The sequence below is a fragment of the Ursus americanus genome, chromosome 33 (genome assembly GCF_024610735.1).
Source record: "Ursus americanus isolate L20-20 chromosome 33, mUrsAme1.1.p, whole genome shotgun sequence".
Taxonomy (NCBI): domain Eukaryota; kingdom Metazoa; phylum Chordata; class Mammalia; order Carnivora; family Ursidae; genus Ursus; species Ursus americanus.
The window spans coordinates 28,509,811-28,531,222 of NC_142159.1; the positions used below are offsets into that span (position 1 = coordinate 28,509,811).

Consider the following 21,412-nt stretch of genomic DNA (forward strand, 5'->3'; position numbering starts at 1 on the left):
GTGCTGAGGAGCCAGGCTGGGTCTGGGTTCCCAGAGGGAGGGTCGAGCGCGAGGGTCTGGGTCCGCGCGCCCGGGTCGGCTGCGGAGGCGCTGGCCAGGGCCTGGGGGAAGCCTTCGTTGGGGAAAGGGGACCGGGCTTCCCGGAGGGCGAGAGGACAAGGCACTCGCAGGAGAGCGAGCAAGGTGCGTTGCCCTGCGTGCCGAGGTTCCCGGCCCAGCTCGGCCTCTGCTCGGTCCCTCTCCTCTGCGCGGGTCCAAATGCAGACGGCGCGCGTGCGAAGAACCGGAGGGTGCCCGCGACCCACGGCGCTGCGGAGTCAGCGGCCGAGCCATTCTGCCCAGATCCGGGTGGAACCAGAGGTGAGGCGAAGGCCTCGCTATAGGCAGGGTTGCCCAATGCAGCTTAAAGAAAACAAAGAAAAACGAATGTGCACTTATACACCATGTATAAAATATAACATATGTATATACAGTATTACATATTTATATACAAACGCATATTTATGTGTAAATGTACTTACATATAAGCGTAATTACATAGAAGTATAAATATACATATAAATGTAAATGCAGTCACACGGGACGCCCATGTACATTTGAATTTCAGATAAGAGGGTACTTTTTTAGTATAGGTATGTCCCACGCCGTTTTGGGAACATTTATCCACAAAAATGACTCGTTGTCTGAAATTCAATAGGAGCGCGCGCGCGCGCGCTGCGTTTTTCTGGCAAACCCAGCGGGAGAAGACCGCCTGGGCGGGAAGGAGCGCGGTGGCGCGTAACAGCGCGAACTACAAGCCCCACAATGCCGCGCGGCACCCGGGGCCATGATAGGCTGTGCCTTGCTTCCGTCTTCGTCACTTCCGGCCGCGGAGGTAGCGGTTGCGCCAGTCCTACCTGCCCTGACGTTCGCGGGTCCGGGGTCGGCGGCCGCCATGAACTTCTCTGAGGTGTTCAAGCTTTCCAGCCTGCTCTGCAAGTTTTCCCCGGACGGCAAATACCTGGTGAGCGGCCTCGGGGCTCCGGGGGAAGCAGCTCGGGGGTCCTCGGGTACGGGCCTCAACCCGGGGATCCGGGCGGATGCCTGGCACAGGAGCCCAGGGTCAGGGTACCGGGGCAGTGGTCCTGGTCAGTGGTCCCGGGAGGATGCCCGGAGCAGGGGCGCTGGGGCAGGGGACCGGGCAGTGGTCCCGGGCGGATGCCTGGAACAGGAGCCCAGGGTCAGGGGACCCAGGTAGATACCCGGAGCAGGGGCCCTGGGGCGGGGGACCCGGGCAGTGGTCCTGGGCAGTGGTCCTGAGAGGATGCCTGGAGCAGGGGCCCTAGGGCAGGGGACCTGGGCAGACATCCCGACCCAGGGCTCGGTGTAGGTGACCTGGGTGGATGCTAGAGCAGGGGTTTGGGGCAGGGGACTTGGGCAGTGGTCCTGGGCAGGGGACTGGGGCAGATATCCTGAGCGGGGCTCTGCGCAGGTGACCTGGGTGAATATCTGGAGCAGGGGCTCAGGGCAGAGGACTTGGGCAGATGCTCCGAGCAGGAGCCCCAGGAACCAGACTTGGGCAGGTGCCAGCCTCCATGCACCTCAGTTTCCATCTGTCAGAGGCAGATAATGGCAATGCTGTCCTCACACATTTGAGGATACAGGGGTATCAGCTCATTGTTATTTTGACACATAAAGGCAGATAGATGATTCTGTTGGCTGTAATCTGGTGCAGTAGTGCAGCCTCTTTGTCTTTTCCGGCCCTCCTCACCTGTCTCTACCACGTGCCAAGTAAGTGATGCAAGTAATACCAATCCGTGTCCAGATAAAGGGAGTTGTCTGCTCTGCTGCTGTTTATTTGAGCCGTTAGGACTTGAGCCGTTCATTACTGGGGCAGCAGAATGGTGCTAAAATCACTGACCTACTCTGTACAGGAAATGTAAGTTTTGAAATAGACCGATATCATCAGTGTTATCTCCTCAGAATCTTGGGTGGGGGAGGCAGTAGGAGGGAGATAATTGACATTGGAAATCCATTAAGAAAAAAATCATGCCTTATGAAAGTGTACTTGGTTCTGTGTATGAACTGACTGATGCTTCAGGATTCTTTTTCAGATTGAGCCTTACTAACATTCCTGTTATCTGTCTAGCTCTTTGAGAATATAACTCCTTTATAGAGGCATTATTCTAAATCACATAAATTAGCATTCAGCTAAAAAATACATAAGTCTTCTGCTTTAAGTTCATCCCAGAAACCGTAGTATATTTGTCAGAGTGCTCCCCATAAATTAGGTTTTTAAAAATCATGTATATGAAGATCCCAGTAAATTATAGAAAGAAAGACTGTATTACTTTGCTTTCTTTCTGTTGCTCTTTTGGCTTCTACACTCTGGTGAAGATATTGCAAGACACATGATTATAATGTTACTGGAATCACGTTCTTCAAAGGTCTGTCCTAAATCCTGAAGAAAGTAGGTCTGTGTTGCCATTTTTAATATCTTGCAACAGATTTGACATGGTTTCACAAGTGTTGATACAGCTATTTCATTTCGTAAGGAGTTCATTGTAACTGATCACAGAGCTACAGCGTGACCCATGTTTGTTCTCCCCTCTCCTTTTGACGAGGAAAACTCATGAGGCCTCTTTAAGATGAAAGTTAATAGAACACAAACCAATAATCTAGTTTGATCTTGATAAGGACAAGAAGGAAACAATTAATATTTAAAAATCAGTTCTTGATTTTTAAATTGTAGTATAATCTACAGTCAGCAGATAAGTAAACTCAAATTATTTGCTTAGATATGGGTATTATTAACAACCATGGCCATAAACTGTCTTCAAGAAAACAGTATTGACACTTGCACATTTTCCTAGTCAGTATTCAGAATAAGGCAGTGCAGCTGTAAGATAAACGTCCCTGCATTTTCCTCCTGTGCGGGGAAAGCGTAATCCTCATCCCACACATCTCCCTTGAGCCTCCAGGATACCAGTGGGGTGTCCTACGACTCAGTTCTGGCACAATCTGCCTGGAGACCCACAGGTCGACAGTACCCACCCCACGCCAGATGCCAGCCACAGGAGCAGGCCTTCAGGTTACCCACAGACTCACCAGGCTACAAGTTTCCACAGTGCCCTCTCAGGTTTGGTTAATCTGCCAGAGCGGCTCACGGAACTCAGGGAAACACGGGCTTACATCTGCCCGTGTGCTGGAGCCTAGGCCAAGGGATGCAGTGACCAGCCAGGTGACGGAGAGTTACGTGGGACAAGGTCTCGGAGGGTCTCGGCTGCAGGAGCCTCTGTCCCCGTGGGGGTGGGGTGTATCACCTTCCCTATGTGGGTGTGTTCACCAGCCTAGAAGCTCTCCGACCTCCGTGCTGTTGGCATTTTACAGAGGATTTCTCACGATCAATTGTTAACTCCATTTCCAGCCCCTCTCCCCTCTCTCAAGGATGGGGTGCGGCTGAAAATTCCAAGCTTCTAATCACAGCTGGTATGTCTGGTGACCGGGAAACCTGCCTAGGGTTGCCTCATTAGAACAAAAGATGCTCTTACATCACTCAGGAGGTTTCAAGGGCTTCAGGTGTCCTGTGCCAGGGCCCCAGGGGCAGAGACCAGTACATATGTTCTGTTACCTGGAAGTAAGTGAGCATTTGCAAAGCATCCTTACGTCTCAGTGGTCCTTCTCAGCGAGGACCCCGAGACCTCCATCCTCACTTCCTATGACTTGTCTGCAGGTGCTCCAAGCAGCAGAGCCCTTGGTTAGTGACAGAAGAGCTCGTCCCACGCTGCTTCCTACTTGAGTTCTTAATGTGTAAGTAGGGAAGGAGTAGAAAATGACTCGAGTAGAGAGTTTTAACAGAATACTTTAACCTGGAACATAACAATTTCAGCTGTATCCCTGTGTGAACTTCTCTGCTGTTTGGAGTGGGCGATACAGTTGGTGAACATGAGGCCATCCACATAGAAGGCACGTCTGCAAGGAGAGAAGGAAATGGGATTCCTGGGCAGAGAGGAGCTCAGATACTCAGAAGGCTCCTTTCTTTAGATTGCAGGCCGTCAAGGGCTGTCTTTCCCCCTCTAGGCTTCTTGTGTCCAGTACCGGTTAGTGATCCGGGATGTGAACACCCTTCAGATTCTTCAGCTGTACACATGCCTGGACCAGATCCAGCACATCGAGTGGTCGGCGGACTCCCTGTTCATCCTGTGTGCCATGTACAAGCGGGGGCTGGTGCAGGTGCGCTGCCCGCAGGGCTTGGAGCCGGGAGGCCTTCCCAGAGTGTAGCCTGGACAGAATGCTCGTGTTCTGTTGCCATCATAGTTTGGGGGGAGAAAAGGGCAATGTAGCTCGAAGCCAGTTTTCTCTTAAGATTATAATAGTTCTGATGGTTTAAGTACTTTCAAAATGAGAAAACACTTAGATATTCTTAATTTGTAACCAAATAGAATTCCATAACAGGAAGTGTTCACAGACAGCTGTGTAGCAACTTGGACATCATGGGTTTTGGGAAGCAGTAGATGTGGTGTTTTTTATAGCTCTGAAGTCTCCCTGAAGGAGCTTTTAGGGCTGGCAAAGGGAATAAACTGTTTGAAACAGAACACAGTGAAGTCACACAGCCGTGTGGCTTTGTGCTGCAAGCAGGCCCCAGTCCCTCCTCATGAAAAGTTTGGCAAGATCCCCCGTGTCGTGAGCTGTGTTTGCCGTGGTCCGTGTGCTGATCCATCCCGGTTCTGCACTCGTGTGTGTTGCACATGCAGGTATGGTCCCTGGAGCAGCCGGAGTGGCACTGCAGAATCGACGAGGGCTCGGCCGGGCTGGTGGCCTCGTGCTGGAGCCCGGACGGGCGCCACATTCTCAACACCACCGAGTTCCACGTAAGTGCGCGGGCCCACGTCGCGGATCCCTTCCTCCCGAAGTCGCATGGCAGCGGTGAAGTGGGTGAATTTTGGAGAAGGACGTGTGTCTTAAGTCAGAGTGCTATAATCACATCGTGTCATTACATAATCTTTTTGCCCACATTTAAAGAAAACTAAAGCAGATTTTTAAAAAATTCTTCAGTTACATTTTTAAGGATTTAAGCAGTTCCTTCACTTTGGCAGTAGAAGGTGAGCTTCACTGTGAGCGAGCTTCCGTGTTTTCCTGCAGCCGCCTCACCTGTGACCGTTAGTGGCTGCTTCGTCCTTCCCTCCCCCTGGCCACTGGCAGCAGCCGGGGCTCCACAGACGGAGACGGGTATTTGAAATCTGGTCATAAATCCTGGGATAGTGTAAGTGTGCCTCATAAATGTGTAAAATTAGGGGATTTTGTAGACGGTGTTAGGGTAGGAGGTCTTTGGTGTCGGCAGAGTTTGTCTCAAATGTAGAAAAATGCATGAACCCCTTTAGTGATGTGATCTTTGAGAGGCTGTTATAAGCCAGTGTTTGGGTCTGAAGCCGCTGAGGGCCATCTCAGGTCTGGGCTCCCAGTCGGCCAGTGCACGCATGTGGCAAGGGAGCCCTGAGGATGCGGAGTGACCCTGTGGGATGTCGTCCGGTGTTTTTCAGTCTCTTTCACATTGGCATCGTCTGGGATAAGGTTTGTATCCAGCCGTGCAGGGATGGCTGCTTCAGATGGCCACGTGGCTTCCCATAGCTTCTGTTTTGGTTTGAAAACCTGCTTTAAATGTGGTGTCTGCTGATGCAGGCTGTCGGACGGTGAGCAGGACACAAAGGGCACTTGGTTTCCCTGTGGTGCACATGTTGGCCTTTTCAAGATGCTAACAGCTTGTGTTTCCTCTCAGATACGGTGATTGGAGCTATATATGTGGCCTCGCCTGACAGTCTTCATAAGTAGAGTTCTTGGGGCCAGAACCCAGTCTCCAGATGGGCACGTTCCGTGGACTCCCTGTCTCCTGCACACCCACGTGACAAAGACATTGTGGGCCCTTTGGACAGGGTTCCAGGCGTGTAAGAAGGGAAGCCCGGTGTGTGCACACACACCCACACACGAACGTACACACTGCTGTTTGGCCTTTGTTTAAAGTTTCTGTACGTGGACTCATACTCTGTGTTCTGTGGTGGTTCTGTTCCCCTCGGTGGTTTTCAGCTCATCAACACGGAAGCTATGGCTCCTTCTTCCATCCCTCCTTGGAGAAATCATGTCACTGTGCTATTCTGGGCACTCGAGGGACCCATGTTGCTGAGCGTCTATTGTACCTGACCTGTCTCAGGTGTAACCTGGGGGGTTGCCTGGTTAGGGTAGATGGCATTCACCTTTCCAGAGTATTTGTGTCAGGGTTTAAAATGATTGCCAGTCCCGTAGAGCTCTAGTGCTGTTGCATTTTGGTTTTAATTTTCATTTCTCTATTAGGTCGAGTGCTTTCGCATCTTGTTTTAAATACCTACACACTCTCACACTTCATTTAAATATGTGATTCAGGGTGATGTGGAGTCCATAATGGTGTGTGGGGTGAGGTAGGGATCAGTGTTCATCTTTTCCCCAACAATGTTTATCAAGAACTGAATTTCTTTATATTTATAGAACATTTCTGACTTTTTTGAAAAAAATTGTATAGATTTTATTTATTTGAGAGAGAGAGAGCAAGCGCAAGTGAGGGGAAGGCAGAGGGGGAGGGAGAGGGAGAGAGAATCCCAAGCAGACTCCCGCACTGAGCACAGAGCCCATCCTGGGGCTTGATCCCATGACCCTGAGATCATGACCTGAGCCGAAACCAAGAGTCGGATACTCAACTGACTGAGCCACAAGGCGCCCTGAACATTTCTGACTTTTCACCGTATTCAGTTGTTGGTCCATCAGTGTGCCAGCTGCACACTGTTTAGGTCCCTGGGGTTTCTAGCATGTGAGTGTCTGACAGGACTGGTCCGTCTTCGTTGCCCTCGTTCTGTCGGTTGTTTTCAACGTACTTGTGAGGCTGTGTTACTAGCTGCACTCAGTGAGGACCGTTGTCTCGTCATGATGCATTGCGTTCTTCTGGTCTGGGCTCTCGTGCTGTGTTTTTCAGTCCTATTACTTTCCACTTCTCCGAGTCCTTGTAAACAGTTTATAGGTGCCTCAAAAAAATAAACTCGCAGACTTTTTCTTACATACCCACAAAGCCGGTTAACTATCCTGGTAAACGGTACCACCCAGCCCTTGAGGTGCCCGTGCAGCGGGAACAGGGACACCCCGTCCGCCCCCACGCTGGTCCTCGCAGCCACGTTCTCCATCAGCGGGACCGCGGCATGCGGGCGTCTGTCACTTGGCTCCCTGCTGTCGTCGAGGGGATCCGCGGGTGGTTCCTGGTAGTGGGGCACCACCATGCCGCACGGAGATAGGCATTTGCTTTCCGCCCGCCCTTGGACACAGTTGGGCTGTTTCCCATGTGCGCTGTGAAGAGCAGAGCTGCTGCGAACATGCACATGGGAGTCTGCGCACGTCTCCTCGCTCTGGGGGAGCCCCCGGGGCTGGGATGCCGGGCGGTGCCCGCGAACCTTTCAGGAGGCTCCGACTGGCCTCTCCCGTGCCCTGCATCCCAGCCACCGGCAGGAGAGCTCAGCTGCTGACGCTCACTGCCACGTGTCATTCCGCGTTTCTGCCGTGAGTCTGTGCCGTGTCACGCTGTCTCCTTGTGGTTTTAATTTGTGTTTCCTCGTGACTAAGGATGTTAGACGTCCTTCAGGTGCTCGTCACCGTATGACTTTTGTCCGCGTCCCCTGTCGTTTCTTTATTAGGCTGTTTGTCGCATCGTCGCTCGTTGCGCAGTTTCCTGTGATCTACTCTGGGTGCAGGTCCTTTGTCGGACGGTGTTTGGCAGGTGTTTTCTGCTGCTTGGCTGCTCGCTTTCTCATTTATTTAACCGCTTCCTTTAAGAGCAGAAGTGAGTAACAGAGTCTAACAGATCCACTATTTTTCTTTTATGTTTAGTGCACTTAGTATCTAAAGGAATCCCCACCCAACCCAAGATCAAAAAGAGTTTATTCTGTTTTCTCCCAGAAGTTTTATGGTTTTGGCCACTAAGTTAGATGTATGACCTATTTTGAATTTATATCTTTTCTGGTTGCACGTTTTGTCAAAAATCAGTTGGCCGTGTGCGTGTGGGTCTGTTTCTGGACCCTGTTGGTCCACTGCTCTGTTAGCCTGGGTTCGTGCGAACAGCACGCTCTGCTTATTGCACCCAGGTCGTCGTGAGTTTTCCGGTGTCGTCCTCATTCACAGTCAGCTGCTGGACACTCCTCGGGTAGTGAACTTCCACATTGGCCAATGGAAAGGGCATGGAGATGGTTTTCAGAAACAAAACTAGGAATTGGGCTTAAGACTTTCTGGCTATTCACTTTTAGGCTCTGAAGGGATCTAGGGGGTTGTAGACCCTCAGTATTAGATGCAAGTGTAGACGGGTGTTTGGACGCTTGTGTGTTGTGACAGAGAGGCCCACGTCCCCTCTGAGGGCTTTTCCTGGGGACACGTGGCCGTGTGCATGCCGCCAAGCGCTCGGGTGGGAAAGGAGAGGACAGGCGGCTGAGGGCGGCACCGTGGTCACCCCCAGAAGCCCTGTGCGGCAGCAGCCGTGTGTGCGGGCGGTCCCGCCGCCACGTCCTGCTCACCTGTGTGCTGAGACGGAGAGGGAAGCGGGTCGACCTCACTAGGTGCTGGGGACCCCGGCGTCCCGTCCAGCGTTCCCACATGAGCTCTTGGACTGTGGAGCTTCTGCGGGTCTGTTCCAACAGGAAGATCGCCCTTACTTTGAAGTTTCAAACTAAAATGCACTTAGGTTTGACCTCGTGGTGCTCACCTGCTAGTTACAGTGAAAACCAGATACTCAGAGCATGAGGTTTAACAACAGTAAACTCAGAGGCAACATCCCTGGAACTATGACTGTTTTTAATTCTGCGGTAAACTGTTACTCGGGTCACTGAGTGGGACGCGGTGGGAGACTTAAAGCGGTCTTTGGAAAACTGCTAAATGTGCGCTGTTTTCTTTCCCCTTCCGCTCGACAGCTGCGGATAACTGTGTGGTCCTTGTGCACAAAGTCTGTGTCTTACATCAAGTACCCCAAAGCCTGTCAGCAGGGTGAGTCGGCCAAAGCTGATTGGAGAACCATTTCTGTGTAGTTTCGGTTCAGGGAGGGGGTGCCCTCTTTTATCGCGGAGAATTTATGGGCAGAAGCAGCCTCCGCAGCGTATCCGTGCATAGCCAGCCTTTTTTCTCTGCACCCAGACCCGCTGGTGTTTCGTCTGTGACTTCCCACGTGTGTCTCTAGAGGACAGGGACTCCCCTTTCAAGATAGAACCAAAGGGCTGCAAAGAAGCAGGGTTTGCGTGCGGTCCCCTTCCCTCTGTCGTAGGGTTGGGCTCAGGTCCCTTCAGTTCATGCCTCTCCTGGGACACCCCCCCGCCCCCGTTCTGAACTTCAAGCCTCTAGGCCTCCTGGCGGCCAGCCCCGCGGTCTCCATGCCCAGGAGAGTGCAGCCGGGTAGCCTCCGGAAGGCTCTGCACACGCGGCCCACCACCACATGACTCTGTGCGTGGGCTGCCGGGAGCTAGCGGGCACCCGGTCCTGAATGTGCAGTGGTGTGTCTTTCATTTAATAAGCAGAATGAAGCCTTATATAATTTGAATATTTTTCCACTTTTTCTGTTGTCATTAGCAACCTGGAACTTGAATGTGAATGAAATGCAGTTGCACACTTTTTGTGCTTATGACTTGAGTCTCAGCGTCTCTCGACGGCACACACATTTCCTGAGTGGAAGCGACAAGTGTCTGTGTGTTCTTCCGGGTCATGAAGTGTGAGATGCGGTCCAGGGCTTTTTGAGCTCATACAGACCTGGAAAATTAACATTTTCAACTGAAGTATTTCCAGATTCTTACCTTAAATTTACTTTTTTCAAGTAATTAAATTCAAAAGTAAAAATAAGTGTAACAACAAGCTGACTTTAAAAACCAGCAGAGTCCCCGACGATGTATTTTCTAAGTACATGACAATCCGTAGGGTGTCAAGTAAGGGGTAAGCTGCATTTTTCAGTAACATTCTGTGGCTCTTCGGGGCTTCAGCCGTGGTCTGCGGGGTACGTGGAGCAGCCCAGCCAGGCGGTAGAGCCAGGACCACGTCGCCGTCTGTGGGGCCCTGGATGCTTGCGCTCGGCTCTTCTCTGGGCCACGTGCGACCGTCCCTTCCTGTGCCCGTCCCTTCTTGCCACCTCTGCTTCTCATCCCTCCTTGAACGTGTGATTTCTCCTCGGCCCTGGACAGCAGGCCCTTTTCCTCTCGGCAGGGATTACCTTTACCCGGGACGGCCGCTACATGGCGCTGGCAGAGCGGCGGGACTGCAAGGACCATGTGAGCGTCTTCGTCTGCAGCGACTGGCAGCTCCTGCGGGTAGGAGGTGCTCAGTGACCCTCTGGGTGGGGGTGGCTGACACGTGGGTTCCTGGCGGCTCCAGGGCCCCTTTGGGAAGGTGTGCAGCAGTGCGACGTCCTCTCTCCAGAGCGGGGTGGAGAATGGGCCCGTCCACTGGGCGGTGGGCGTGATGTGCCATCATTTCGAGCCGTTTTCCTTTTGTTATGGCGGTGGGGTTTGCACGTGCGTTGCTGTATGAGGAGGAAGAGTGCCTGCTCTGGGCAAGATGCCAGGGTGCCAGGGCGCTGAGCAGCCAGGGCGCAGAGCCCTCCCTCCCCTGGCCGGGCTTACATCTGTGGGAGGGCAGGTGCAGAGAAGCCTCCGGCATGAGAATGCCCACTCCATCAGAGCACCGAGGAGGTCTCATCAACCGGGCATGGAGTGTGCTGGCACGACCTTGCCTGCATTCCCCTTCCAGGAGTGAGGCTGAACCAGGCGGGAAGAGGAGGGAGAGGGGCGCGTGGGGTGGGTAGCATGGGGGGCTGTGCTGGGTCCTGTCCTGCCTGGAGGGCTCCAGCCATGTGCTGGCCAGCTTGGGACCTCCTCGGTGCTCAGGCAGGATTTTAACTGCAGAAGGACAGAACTGTAGGTATAAGGAAATTAAATACTAAATGTGTTAAATGAAAACATAAATTATAAATTGTGCATCTGTTTAAGGAAACACTTTCAAATTTAATCTGTTTCTCCCTCTTACCTTTGGAAGCACTTTGATACAGAGACCCAGGACCTCGCAGGGATTGAGTGGGCCCCAAATGGCTGTGTGCTGGCGGTGTGGGACACCTGTCTGGAGGTATAGAAAGTCACCAGGTAGACCCTTTGTGTTTTAAGTGCTTTGACCTGTATTTACCTGATGCTTTGGGAATGTGGCGGCTCGGTTAGCTTCCTGGGCTCTGATGCCGAGCAGCAGTCCTTTGACCAGAAAGTCCTATGTTTGTGGCCAAGGTCCCCACTGTCGCCTCCGCAGGAGGCCTGTCTTCCCTCCAACTTCCCACTCACTGTCCGAGTCCCGCTGGCAGATGCCTGCGTCCTTCCTACGCTCAGGTCAGTGTGAGTTTCAGCAACCGTGGTGTCCCCTCCAGTATAAGGTCCTGCTCTACTCCTTGGATGGCCGGCTCTTGTCTGCCTACTGTGCGTACGAGTGGTCCCTGGGTGTCAAGTCTGTGGCCTGGAGCCCCAGCAGTCAGTTCCTGGCGGTTGGAAGCTATGACGGGAAGGTGAGGACAGAGCAGCGCACGGGGTGACACCGAGGGCACAGTGCAGACGGGGGGCCTCACGCGCACTTTCTCTCCTTAGGTGCGCATTCTTAATCACGTGACTTGGAAAATGATCACAGAGTTTGGGCATCCAGCAACCATTAATAATCCCAAAATAGTAAGTCTGGAATGCATGCTGCCATCTGAGCAATATTTGGGGAGGGGAGGCAGAAAAATACTGCTTTTTCTCTTTACGTTCTTGTGATGTAGGTACTTACATCACTAGAAAATTCTGTCATTGTCACATTTCAGAGGATTGGAAGCAGTGTCCTTGCCCTGTCCTCCCCCTCCCCAGATGCCTTAGATCTGCCCCTGCTTCCGGCACAGTAACCAGGGTCTCCTACTTGCAAGCACTGAGCATCTGGGGCTGGAGAACCAGACCAGAGAAGTAGGGAGTGGGTGTCCCTGGGGCAGGCAGGGACAGGCAGCCTGCTGAGGGATCATGGGGTCAGACGCCAGGAAGAAGTGATACAGGTTCTGAGGGAGAAGCAGTTCAGGCAGGGGGGATAGGAAGTGCAAAGGTCCTGAGGCAGGTGCTGGGAACAGGAGCAGCACAGCAGGAAACAGACAGACCCGGCCTTGGGGAGCTTGTGCACAGATGAGAAACATGAGTAAAGACGGGAGGAAGGCCAGCAGGCGTAGGGCTGCAGGTACCACCGTGTCGAAGGGAAGGGGAGGAGGGTACCTGGGGAAGTCAGACTCAGGCAGAGGACCTGAGGAAGGGCTGGGCTGGAGGCCTGGCCAGAGGTGCAGGTGAGCGAAACCGTGGTTGTGGGAGGCCAAGTCCAAGCAGGTTGGCCATCCAGGCCTGGAAGGGTGTGCTGCAGACCCTTCCAGCCTGCAGCCCCAGCGCCCTCTAAAGCTGGAGGGCAGGCGGGGGCTCCCTCGCCTCCTCAGGCACAGGCCTGCCAGGCTTCAGGCCACAGATGGCCCCTCGTTCCCTGGCCTGTGTCTGTTAACCTGCCACCTGGGAAATGCCCGTGTGCACTGGCCAGGCGGCCGGCTGCGTGATACAGGCTTACATGCAGCTGGCACTTGCCGCCAGCACAGCCTGAGGGTGCTGAGAACACCCACAGGGAGCGGGTGTGGCTGGGCCAGTGTCTCTGTCCTGTCACCAGGAATGGCACGCCTTGCCGTGAGGTCAGGCGTCACCATTACCAGGTGCTGTCACCGCCTCTGCTCCCACCCATCCTGAGCGGAGCGGTAGCAGGACTGTCATGTGTTCCAGGTTGTGTATAAGGAAGCCGAGAAGAATCCGCGGCTGGCGCTGGGCCGCCTTGCCTTTCCCCCGCCCAGAGCAGCGGCTGGCCCAGCCTCCACCACGGAGAGCAAATGTGAGTAGCAGAGGGCGGGGGTCATTCACTTGTTTTCCTTTTCTTTTTTATGAGAGAGTCCCATTTGTCCAGGTGGAGTTCAGATGTTCTTTGCTTTTTTTTAAGATTTTACTGGTTTGTGAGAGAAAGAGTGGGCACGTGTGTGTGAGCACACAAGCAGGCGGAGGGGCAGAGGGAGAAGCAGACTCCCTGCTGAGCAGGGATCCTGACGTGGGGTTTGAACCTGGGACCCTGAGATTGTGACCTGAGTCGAAGGCAGACGCTTAATCGACTGAGCCACCCAGGTGCCCCAGACATTTGGTTTTTTTAGGTACATTTTCCCTTTTCCGTAACACCTCCCAGCCAGCGCCCCTTCACACCCACGGATCAGTGGAGCGGGGGGGAAATGTTTGCTGATTGCATCTAAGCGCTGGAGATCCAAATCTGGCAGCTGGTGCTCTGAGGGTGGTTTCTTTAATGAACGGTAAGGTGCCCTCCGGTAAGCCAGGAAGGGGTAGGAGCAGTCAGCCAAGGGCCCAGCCTGGAGCTGCGGAGCTGATGGGGGTCCCGGCCGTGGGGTCCTGGGCAGGTGGCTAGGCTTCAGGCCCGGCTTTGGTACAGCGGGCGTAGTGAGGGCGTCACGCAGGCTTCAGGAGAGAGGGGGCGCTGTCTGCGGCCCACCTCCGGGCTCAGTAAGCACCCCATGGGGCGGGCAGGCCTGAGCGAGCACACCTGCCTACCTGGCCTTCATCATCCTCTTACGACCTTTTGCTGCTGGTTTTATAATGTTTTTTAAGACTTTTTTTGTAGAGCAGTTTTAGGGTTACAGCAAAATCAAGGGGAACGCATGGAGTTCCCACACGCCCCTGCCCCGCGTGTGCGGGCACCTGCACTCCGCGGACCCCGCTGCGGGTGCGCTTGCTACATGGACGCGGGACACGGCTCCTAGTGCCAGGGCCCGTGAAGCCTGTTTCGTAGGAGTTTGCCCCACGCGTTAACATGATGTCGTGGTTCCGCGTGAGGGCGGGGAGTCGTCACAGCGGTGTCTAGGTGTGCGCACACGCCGCGGCCACATTGCAGCGTCCCCTCTTCAATGTTCTAGACGAGATTGCCTCGGCGCCAGTTTCCTTACAGACTTTGAAGCCCATCGCTGACAGAGCAAACCCGAAAATTGGCATAGGGGCGCTGGCCTTCAGTCCGGACAACTACTTCCTGGCGACGAGGAACGGTCAGTGGCTGCGGGCCCATGCCAGGTCCTCTCATGGTTTCCTTTGGTGCCCAGGCATTCAGACCGTATGAGGAGTAACCCAGGTTAACAGGCTTCCCAGCATGCCGTGTGCTCCCATCTGGTGCTGGGACCTTGTGCCCACGGAAGCTTCTGGAGGCACAGGCCTTGTCTGGCAGAGCAGCGGCTGGTTGGCCACTGCGCCTCAGTGTCCCGCCTGCCGCCGGCCTCTTCCTTTGTTTGGGAAAGAACACGGTCCAGGTACCACCAGGGCGTGGGCCTGTTCTAGACAGAAGGGTGTTTACAGTTTCTAAGGGCTAGAGAAACAGGCGTCACACATGCCCGTGGCCCGTGAGCCTTGGCAGGATGGGGGGGGGGGCGTGCCCTGTCAAGACGCCGGAGCAGCAGTGCCCACGGGTCCCTGGCCTGCCCTGCACCGTGAGGAACCGGGGTGCTGCCCACATCTTCCCTCCTCAGACAGTGTCCCGAACGCCGTCTGGATCTGGGACATACAGAAGCTGAGACTCTTCGTGGTGCTTGAGCAGCTGTCCCCGGTGCGCTTCTTCCAGTGGGACCCGCAGCAGCCCCGGCTGGCCATCTGCACGGGGGGCGGCAAGGTGTACCTGTGGTCGCCGGCGGGCTGCGTGTCGGTGCAGGTGCCCGGGGAAGGTGAGCGCTGTCATGTGATCCTCGGCCAGCCGTAGGCAGGACCCCGGCAGACGAGCGCACCCTGGCTCATTTGTGTTACTGCCTCGGGTGTGAAGTGACAGTCACCGTCAGTATCTTTGGGTGAACGTCACGCCAGTCCCCAGTGTGCACACCTGGCACAGGCCCGCTGCTCTCAGCTTCTGGGGGATGGAAGAAGGCCCGCCTGAGCTGGGATTTGGGCTGTAGCTGGGTCTCTCCAGATCTGTTCTCTGCCCTCGGGGGTGTGGGGCTGTGCTCACCCTTTAACCCTCTGGCCACCTGTCTTTCTCCAGGTGACTTTCAGGTGCTTTCTCTGTGCTGGCATTTCAGCGGGGACTCCCTGGCCCTTCTCAGTAAGGACCACTTCTGTCTGTGTTTCCTGGAGACCGAGGAGAGGGTTGGCACCGCCTTCGGACGGCCCGGTGACCACACATAGGACCTGTGTGTATCCAGGCCCGGGTGAGGCCAAGGCAGGACACCTGGCACGTGCTGGCTGCGGAGAAGGGACGGGCTTCTCTGGGGAGTTGCTGCAGCCACGGTGGCCCACAACAAATGATTTGCTGTTATTTTTCTATAGCATTTTTGTAAATATGTATGGTATGAAACTAATTTTTATTTAAAATAAACATTTGCTAATTCATAAAGCAGTTGATGCCTGTGTTCGTGAAAGGTTTGGGTCATGGGAAGGACTACTACTGGTTTGTTTCGGGTTTCGGGTTCACTGTCTGACGGAAAGTAACCGACCCTGTTTCTCCCTCAGACAGACATCTTGTTCTCTGGAGCCGCCAAACCCCGTCCCTGGATGTTTCTGGAGAACGGGCCTGGGCTTCACGTGGGCTGTGTTCTGGAGTGCGGGGAGGGGAGCCCCAAGCAGCGCGAGGGCAGCGCCACACGGAGGGGGTCAGGGAGCGCAGGTCCCAGGGCCGCCGGGTGCAGCGGCTCTACGGGGGTCCGCCTCTCAATTCGGGTGCTGCCGACGGCGGCCAGGACTGGGAAGCGCCGGTGTGGGGTCCCGCACCGGACTCGTTGTCCTGGCTGAGGCCAGTCTGCACACCGCTGTCCGGGGTCTCTGAGAGAACTGTGCCGGGACAGAACTCCTCAGGGCCCCGAATGTGCACTGCAGGTTGGCAGGTTTACAAGGCTACAGCTTCCAAGAAGGAACGACATCCGCTCGATTGTAAATGTCTTTATTATGAGACTGAAAGCGAAGGCTCAAGACGCGGGCGGCGTGGCAGCAGCCTTTCGATTCGGACAAGCGGCTGCATTGGGTCACATCCACGCCAACTACAGCTACGCCAGAGTTGTCAACATGGAGGAAGAAACCGGAGCCGGCACTGCAAGCTGGGAACAAACACTCCCCGCCGAGCCAGCAAGCCGAGGACACGAGGGCGCATCGGTGGGCGGCGAGCTCTGGGTCCCACACGGACATGCTCCGCGGCCGCCACGGCTCAGGTGTGCTCAGGGCGACACGGACAGCCCCAGGTCTGCGTGGGCGCTGCGGTCACCGAGGCGGGGGTTAGCAGCATAGATGAGACTCTAATAACGGTCCCTCTTTAAAAGCAAACTAAGCAATTCCCATTTTAAAGATGAATTTGAGGACACAAACCTAGACTAGGCATAGTTGTCAAATTGTTTGCAAAGAACTACCAAGGTGACTCTCAGATTAATGAATTGTCTAAAAATGACTTCCTGCAAACTTCTGGGCCTGGGAAAGATGCCAGGTATGAACACAATACAATTTTAGAAAAAGTGTGACTTTAGGTCAAACACATATTTACACAAAAGCAGCTGTTCATTCAGGAGCTGACGAGGCAGACTCTCGTTTAGTTCAGCAGTCTGGCTTGTTTTGCATTTAGCTTTAAAAAAATGGATTAAATTTCAAAATACAAAATTTGACACTAAGTACAAAGGTATTTGCAACCGCAGGCACTGGGGTTCAGGGACCCCCCGGACGGAACGCTCTACACAGCTGAAGCGCTAGCGGGGAGGCGCTAGTGGGATCACACGTTTATTAACATGCGAGAGTGCTGGGCTGGGAGGCACCACGAGAAGCCAAATGCAGACACTCCAGGAAAAACACGGAAACAGGTTCTAGGAGACGGAATACCGGCCAAGACGGGCAGCTAGATTCACTTTGCTTTCTGTCTGTAGCTCCTATTACCAGATGTCCAAGATTCAGCTAAAGTATAGAATTCATTTAACTATTCTCATCGCGCTCAGATCCCTAAAGGTTAACAGCCCCGACCCTCCCAGGGGCAGCAGAGCTGGCCTGTCTGACGCCCTGAGTCCCCAGGTCTGCCTGCGGGCAGCGTCTAGAAGCCTATTTTGCCTCTGGTCATGGAATAACCCAATTTAGCCTCGTTGTTAATGAAGGACATCAATCCCACGTAGGTCTCAATGAGGAGGGGACGCTCCAAGACCAGTACACCGTTGGCTTGTCCCGGCAAAGGACTCTCTTTCTGGGCTTTTTTGACAGCTTGGATTAACATAGCTTTGAAGCTTTCCAACTTTAAAGAAAGAGAAAACATGCTGCCGATCAGTGATCTACCCCAGGAACCCTCACCCGTTTCTGCGCCAGCCCCCATCGCTGCCCTTGGATGAGATGCCTTTCCAGCCACATCCTGGTAGCCCCCAGCTCATCTTCTCGACGTGGCTCTCTGGACACGTCAGACCCTGGCCCTGCGCTCACGGGGACAGAGCCTGCCCTCCGCAGGTCTGAGCATGCTGCCGTAGGGACCTCCCTAATCCCCCCACCCCCACCAGGCTAGTGAAGCAGGCCGACGTGCACGGCCGGCAAGTGGGGCCCAACTACGTCCTCTCCGCTGGACCCAGGGCGTCCTCTCCTGGTTGCAGGCCCTAGCACAGACTGCCCAGAGCCCTGCTGCGCCCTTCTCCAAGGCGATCGTGGCTGCAAGGGGCCGTGTTACAGAGCTACTCTGACCAGGAGCCACTAGCCACATGGGGCTATCTAAACATAAGCTAACTAAAACTTCTAAAATTTAGAAGTTTGTTTCCTCCGTTTTACTAGAACAGTTAAGGTGCTCCACAGCCACATGCGGCCACCGTGGTGGGCAGGCCAGGCCGAGAACATCACCATCACAGCTGGGCAGCGCGGTTCTTACGGTCTTACCTGGCACAGAGAGGCTGTCTTCTCATCCGCACCGGCCATCGGATGCTCTATGAACGTGGCATAGGGCACATTGGTGGACCAGGGGTTCCATCTGTTTATGAAGGAAGGGCGGCTCTGTTTGTCCCACTGAATGCGAATCCCAAAACCTTCTCGCCTACAGAGAAAAAACGAAGACTTCACACGGCAGGCCACAGCGCTCCCGGGCAGCCCGATCAGGTTTGGGGGGTGACGTTAGGAAGCTGCTCCACGGCCACAGACAAGACCAGCAGAGGAGAACTTGTGGACTCTAAGAGTGACAGCAGTCTCCAGTCAGCACACACCAAGCACTCTGAATACGACAAACTGAGTGTGTCGTGTTGCTTAAGCCAAACAATCTTTACACAAGTAGTGCAGTGTAAGCAGCGTAATGGACAGTGGGAAGTCTGTGGGTGGGCTAACATGAATGACGCGTTTGCAACTTTCGGTCTTTGGTCCCGGACTTCTCACTGCGAGCTGGCACTCCTGACACGCATAGCATCCGGTCCCCGATCAAGTCTCCTCAGCAAAACTCTACCCAGACTGCCAGAGTCACTCAACCAGACTAAAGTCTAGGCTCCTCATATTGCACAATACTCCCTCTGCAAGTTGGCCACTAAACGTTCTCACATTTAACTTTCAGAGACATCTGTAAATTAAAATAACACACTACCTTTTTTTCTGTTAAAGTTCAACTAGAGCAGAGCTTGACGGGGCCCCGAGCAATCCTTTCCTAGCCAGAGGTAAAAGGCTGAGTTTGGCCCTCATCTTAAGAATGCCACGTCAGGTCTGCCTGCGCAGACCTCAAGTTCATTTTTCCACAAGCCTAAGCGCTTTCTTTTTGTGCCAGAATTCCTCTTACTGCACCTGCTGTCAGAAAGTCTCTCGCTTCTATCGATCTGAGGCCGACGCTTTTATGTTCCTGCATAATGGCAGACCCAAGACAACCGGGGGGCTGGTTTGGGAAGGACTGACTGCAGGCCCTGGTACAGGGCTCGCTGTTGAACGGACTTACTTGTTGAGCGATTTCGGGGGAAACTGGAATTCTCCGCAGGAGATGGTGTCCACCGCATTTAAGGCGATGCGGACCACCTGCTGGCACTGAAGGCTGATGAAGTCGTACTTGCAGATGAGAAGCGCCTGGTCTGTGATGAGCACCAGCCGCTCCTTCTCGTTGTTCCAGTGGTCAACCCTGTCCGCACACGACATGAGTCACCCGGCGCGCCCCGCGCACAGGCCACCCGGCCGGTCCCCGCGCCCCCGCGCGCCCCGCTCACTCGGTCAGCAGCCACACGCCCTGGATGTCGCCGTCCTCCACCGGCCGCACCACCACGCCGATCTCCTCCACCGCCTGCTCGATGGTGCCGGGCTGCGCGGTCGGAGGCGGGGGTCACTCTCCGGAGCCCCCCAGCCCCTCCCGCGGCCCCCCGCCGGCCCACCCCGTCCCCGGCGCCCCCCGCCCGCCTCACCCGGAACACGAAGTACTCCTTGACGCGGGCGCGGCGCGTGGGGTCGTGGATGCTGAGCGGCCACAGCGTCTGGCGCAGCGGCGTGCCCGCGCCCGGCCGCCCCCCAACCGCGCCGCCGCCGCCCGCGCCGACTTCCTCGCCGGCCGCCAGCACCGCCGTGGGGCTCGTGCCCGCCGAGTCCACCGAGTCCCGCAGCTGCAGCATGGCCAAGCTGGCCGGCGCCCCCGACCCCGACCCCAGACCTGGCCGGAGGAGGCCGCAATCACCTTCGTGTCGCGGCCAGCCCCGCCCCAGCGCCGGCCCCGCCCCGGCCCGGCACCGCGCGTCGCCGCGATTGGCTCGGCCTCGCGCACCCCCGCCTCAGGCCCCGCCCCTGCCCGCGCCCACCGGCCCTGGCAATTGGCTCTTCGCCAGCCGTCTTCCACGATTGGTCCTGCTGGCCGCCAATTCACAATCGCTCCCGCCCCTCTTCGTGCCGGAAGCTCACGCCGCGCGCACGCCCATTTCCTCTAGACTCGAGGGGGAGAGGGGGTGGGGCCGAGGCGGTTACCAGGGAGACGCAGAGGGTGCGCTGGGAGTCCAGTGCCGGTTACCCGTAGAGGGGGTGACTGCCCCCTGCCCGCGGTCTCCGCCCCCCCACCTCCCCACCCCCACGACGCGCCCATGGTCTCCGCCTCCCTCTTCCCACCCCTAACCCCGAGGCGGCCCAGGCCGCGGTCGCCGTCCCTGTACGCGTCCCCCCTTCGCAGTCTCCATCCCCCTCTTCGCGGTCATCTCCCCCCACCGCGGTCACCGTCCCCCCGCCCCGCCGTGGTCACCGTCCTGGGACCCATCTCCCGCCCGCTCCCCCACCGACGCACCCCTTGCCCGCGGTCACAGCCCCCAGACGCGACCCGACGCCAGGAAGGGCCGAGGGTTCGTGCATGGCCGGGGCAGCGCCGGCTTCCCAGAAGGAGGAGCTTCGGCCCTGGGGGCAGAGCGCTTTCGTGCGCAGCCGTGCCTTTCCTGACTGCAGCTTCAGGGATGCAAACGGAGCGGCGGGGGCCTTGGGCCCAGCGCTCTGAGGGGCAGAGTCCTCCCTGAGCCTAGGAAGCGGCCCTCCTCTGATCCCCTTTCACAGAAGGGGACACTGACACACGGGCCTGGTCACTTGCCACAGCCACTCAACAAGGGTCAAGCAGGATTCATGTCCTGCAAGTCTCCCAGCCCCTGCGCCTGTCCTCTGGACCCTAGATTTCATCTCTTCTTCCTGTCGGTGACCTCTTTGGCTGGAGCTGGGGCCACCCTAGGCTTCTGCTCTCCCTGTCAGGGGCCCCAGCTCGAGGTCTTTGCCCCCACAGGCCCCAGGCTGCCTTCATCACCGACCTTCTTGCAGGAACCCAAAGACTGCATCCAGATCCTCACCCAGTTGGCCACTTGGGATTTCCGCTGCCCTGACTCATGCCACCCTCTTACTCCCCCCAACTCCAGAAGCCTCCTTGCCTCACCCCTACTGTGTCCATCCTGCAACACCCGTTTAAGGCCGCCCTCCCCGGGGGACATTGCCATTCTCCACGAGTCGCTCACTGCTTTGTTTTTGTTATTTTATCTAATAATCCACCCTGTGTGCGTGCACGTGCCCTGTCAGGAAAGCTCGGTGCACTGGCCCTTTGCGTGTGGTTGCACTTTGGGGTTTATGGCCACTTTCATAGTTCTTGAAGTTTCACCAGCGCCCAGGGATGGCCACATATTACTGTGCATGCCCCCACGGTTTTGGAGAGACCTGGGGGCATGCCTAAGGCTGCCAGCTGGCTTTGCCCCTGAGCCAAGTCCCTCCCATCCCTCCACCCAGTCTGTGCAGCTGTGAATGCCCTCACAGGGGATCCACCATTCAAGGGTGGGCAACTGTCTGTTCCCCAGGGCCTCCTCCTAAGGAGGGCGCTGCAACCCTGAGCACAGCAGATCCCTGACACCACTGACCGCTCCCCTTGGATG

At 55.7% G+C, this 21,412-nt stretch overlaps 2 protein-coding genes across 3 annotated transcripts; one reads left to right on the forward strand and one right to left on the reverse strand.

Moving 5' to 3' along the window:
- The first annotated feature begins 641 nt into the window (after positions 1–641).
- Positions 642–15,462, forward strand: WRAP73 (WD repeat containing, antisense to TP73). Of its 2 annotated transcripts, XM_045803497.2 has the most exons (12): positions 646–1,003; positions 4,060–4,212; positions 4,734–4,850; positions 8,949–9,021; positions 10,222–10,325; positions 11,050–11,136; positions 11,426–11,560; positions 11,640–11,717; positions 12,828–12,933; positions 14,015–14,140; positions 14,615–14,806; positions 15,118–15,462. In XM_045803497.2, exons 1-12 carry the CDS (start codon positions 827–829, stop codon positions 15,258–15,260), a joined length of 1,491 nt encoding a protein of 496 aa, XP_045659453.1. In that variant the 5' UTR covers positions 646–826; the 3' UTR covers positions 15,261–15,462. The 2 variants fall into 2 exon arrangements, with proteins under 2 accessions (XP_045659454.1, XP_045659453.1); XM_045803498.2 differs by lacking the exon at positions 11,426–11,560 and having other exon boundaries at positions 642–1,003.
- A 533-nt stretch (positions 15,463–15,995) lies between these two features.
- On the reverse strand, positions 15,996–19,680 carry TPRG1L (tumor protein p63 regulated 1 like). The gene is made up of 5 exons (XM_045803494.2): positions 19,439–19,680; positions 19,247–19,338; positions 18,985–19,161; positions 17,955–18,108; positions 15,996–17,331 (listed from the first exon to the last, which is right to left on the reverse strand). Exons 1-5 carry the CDS (start codon positions 19,640–19,642, stop codon positions 17,137–17,139), a joined length of 822 nt encoding a protein of 273 aa, XP_045659450.1. The 5' UTR covers positions 19,643–19,680; the 3' UTR covers positions 15,996–17,136.
- Between the last annotated feature and the right edge of the window lie 1,732 nt (positions 19,681–21,412).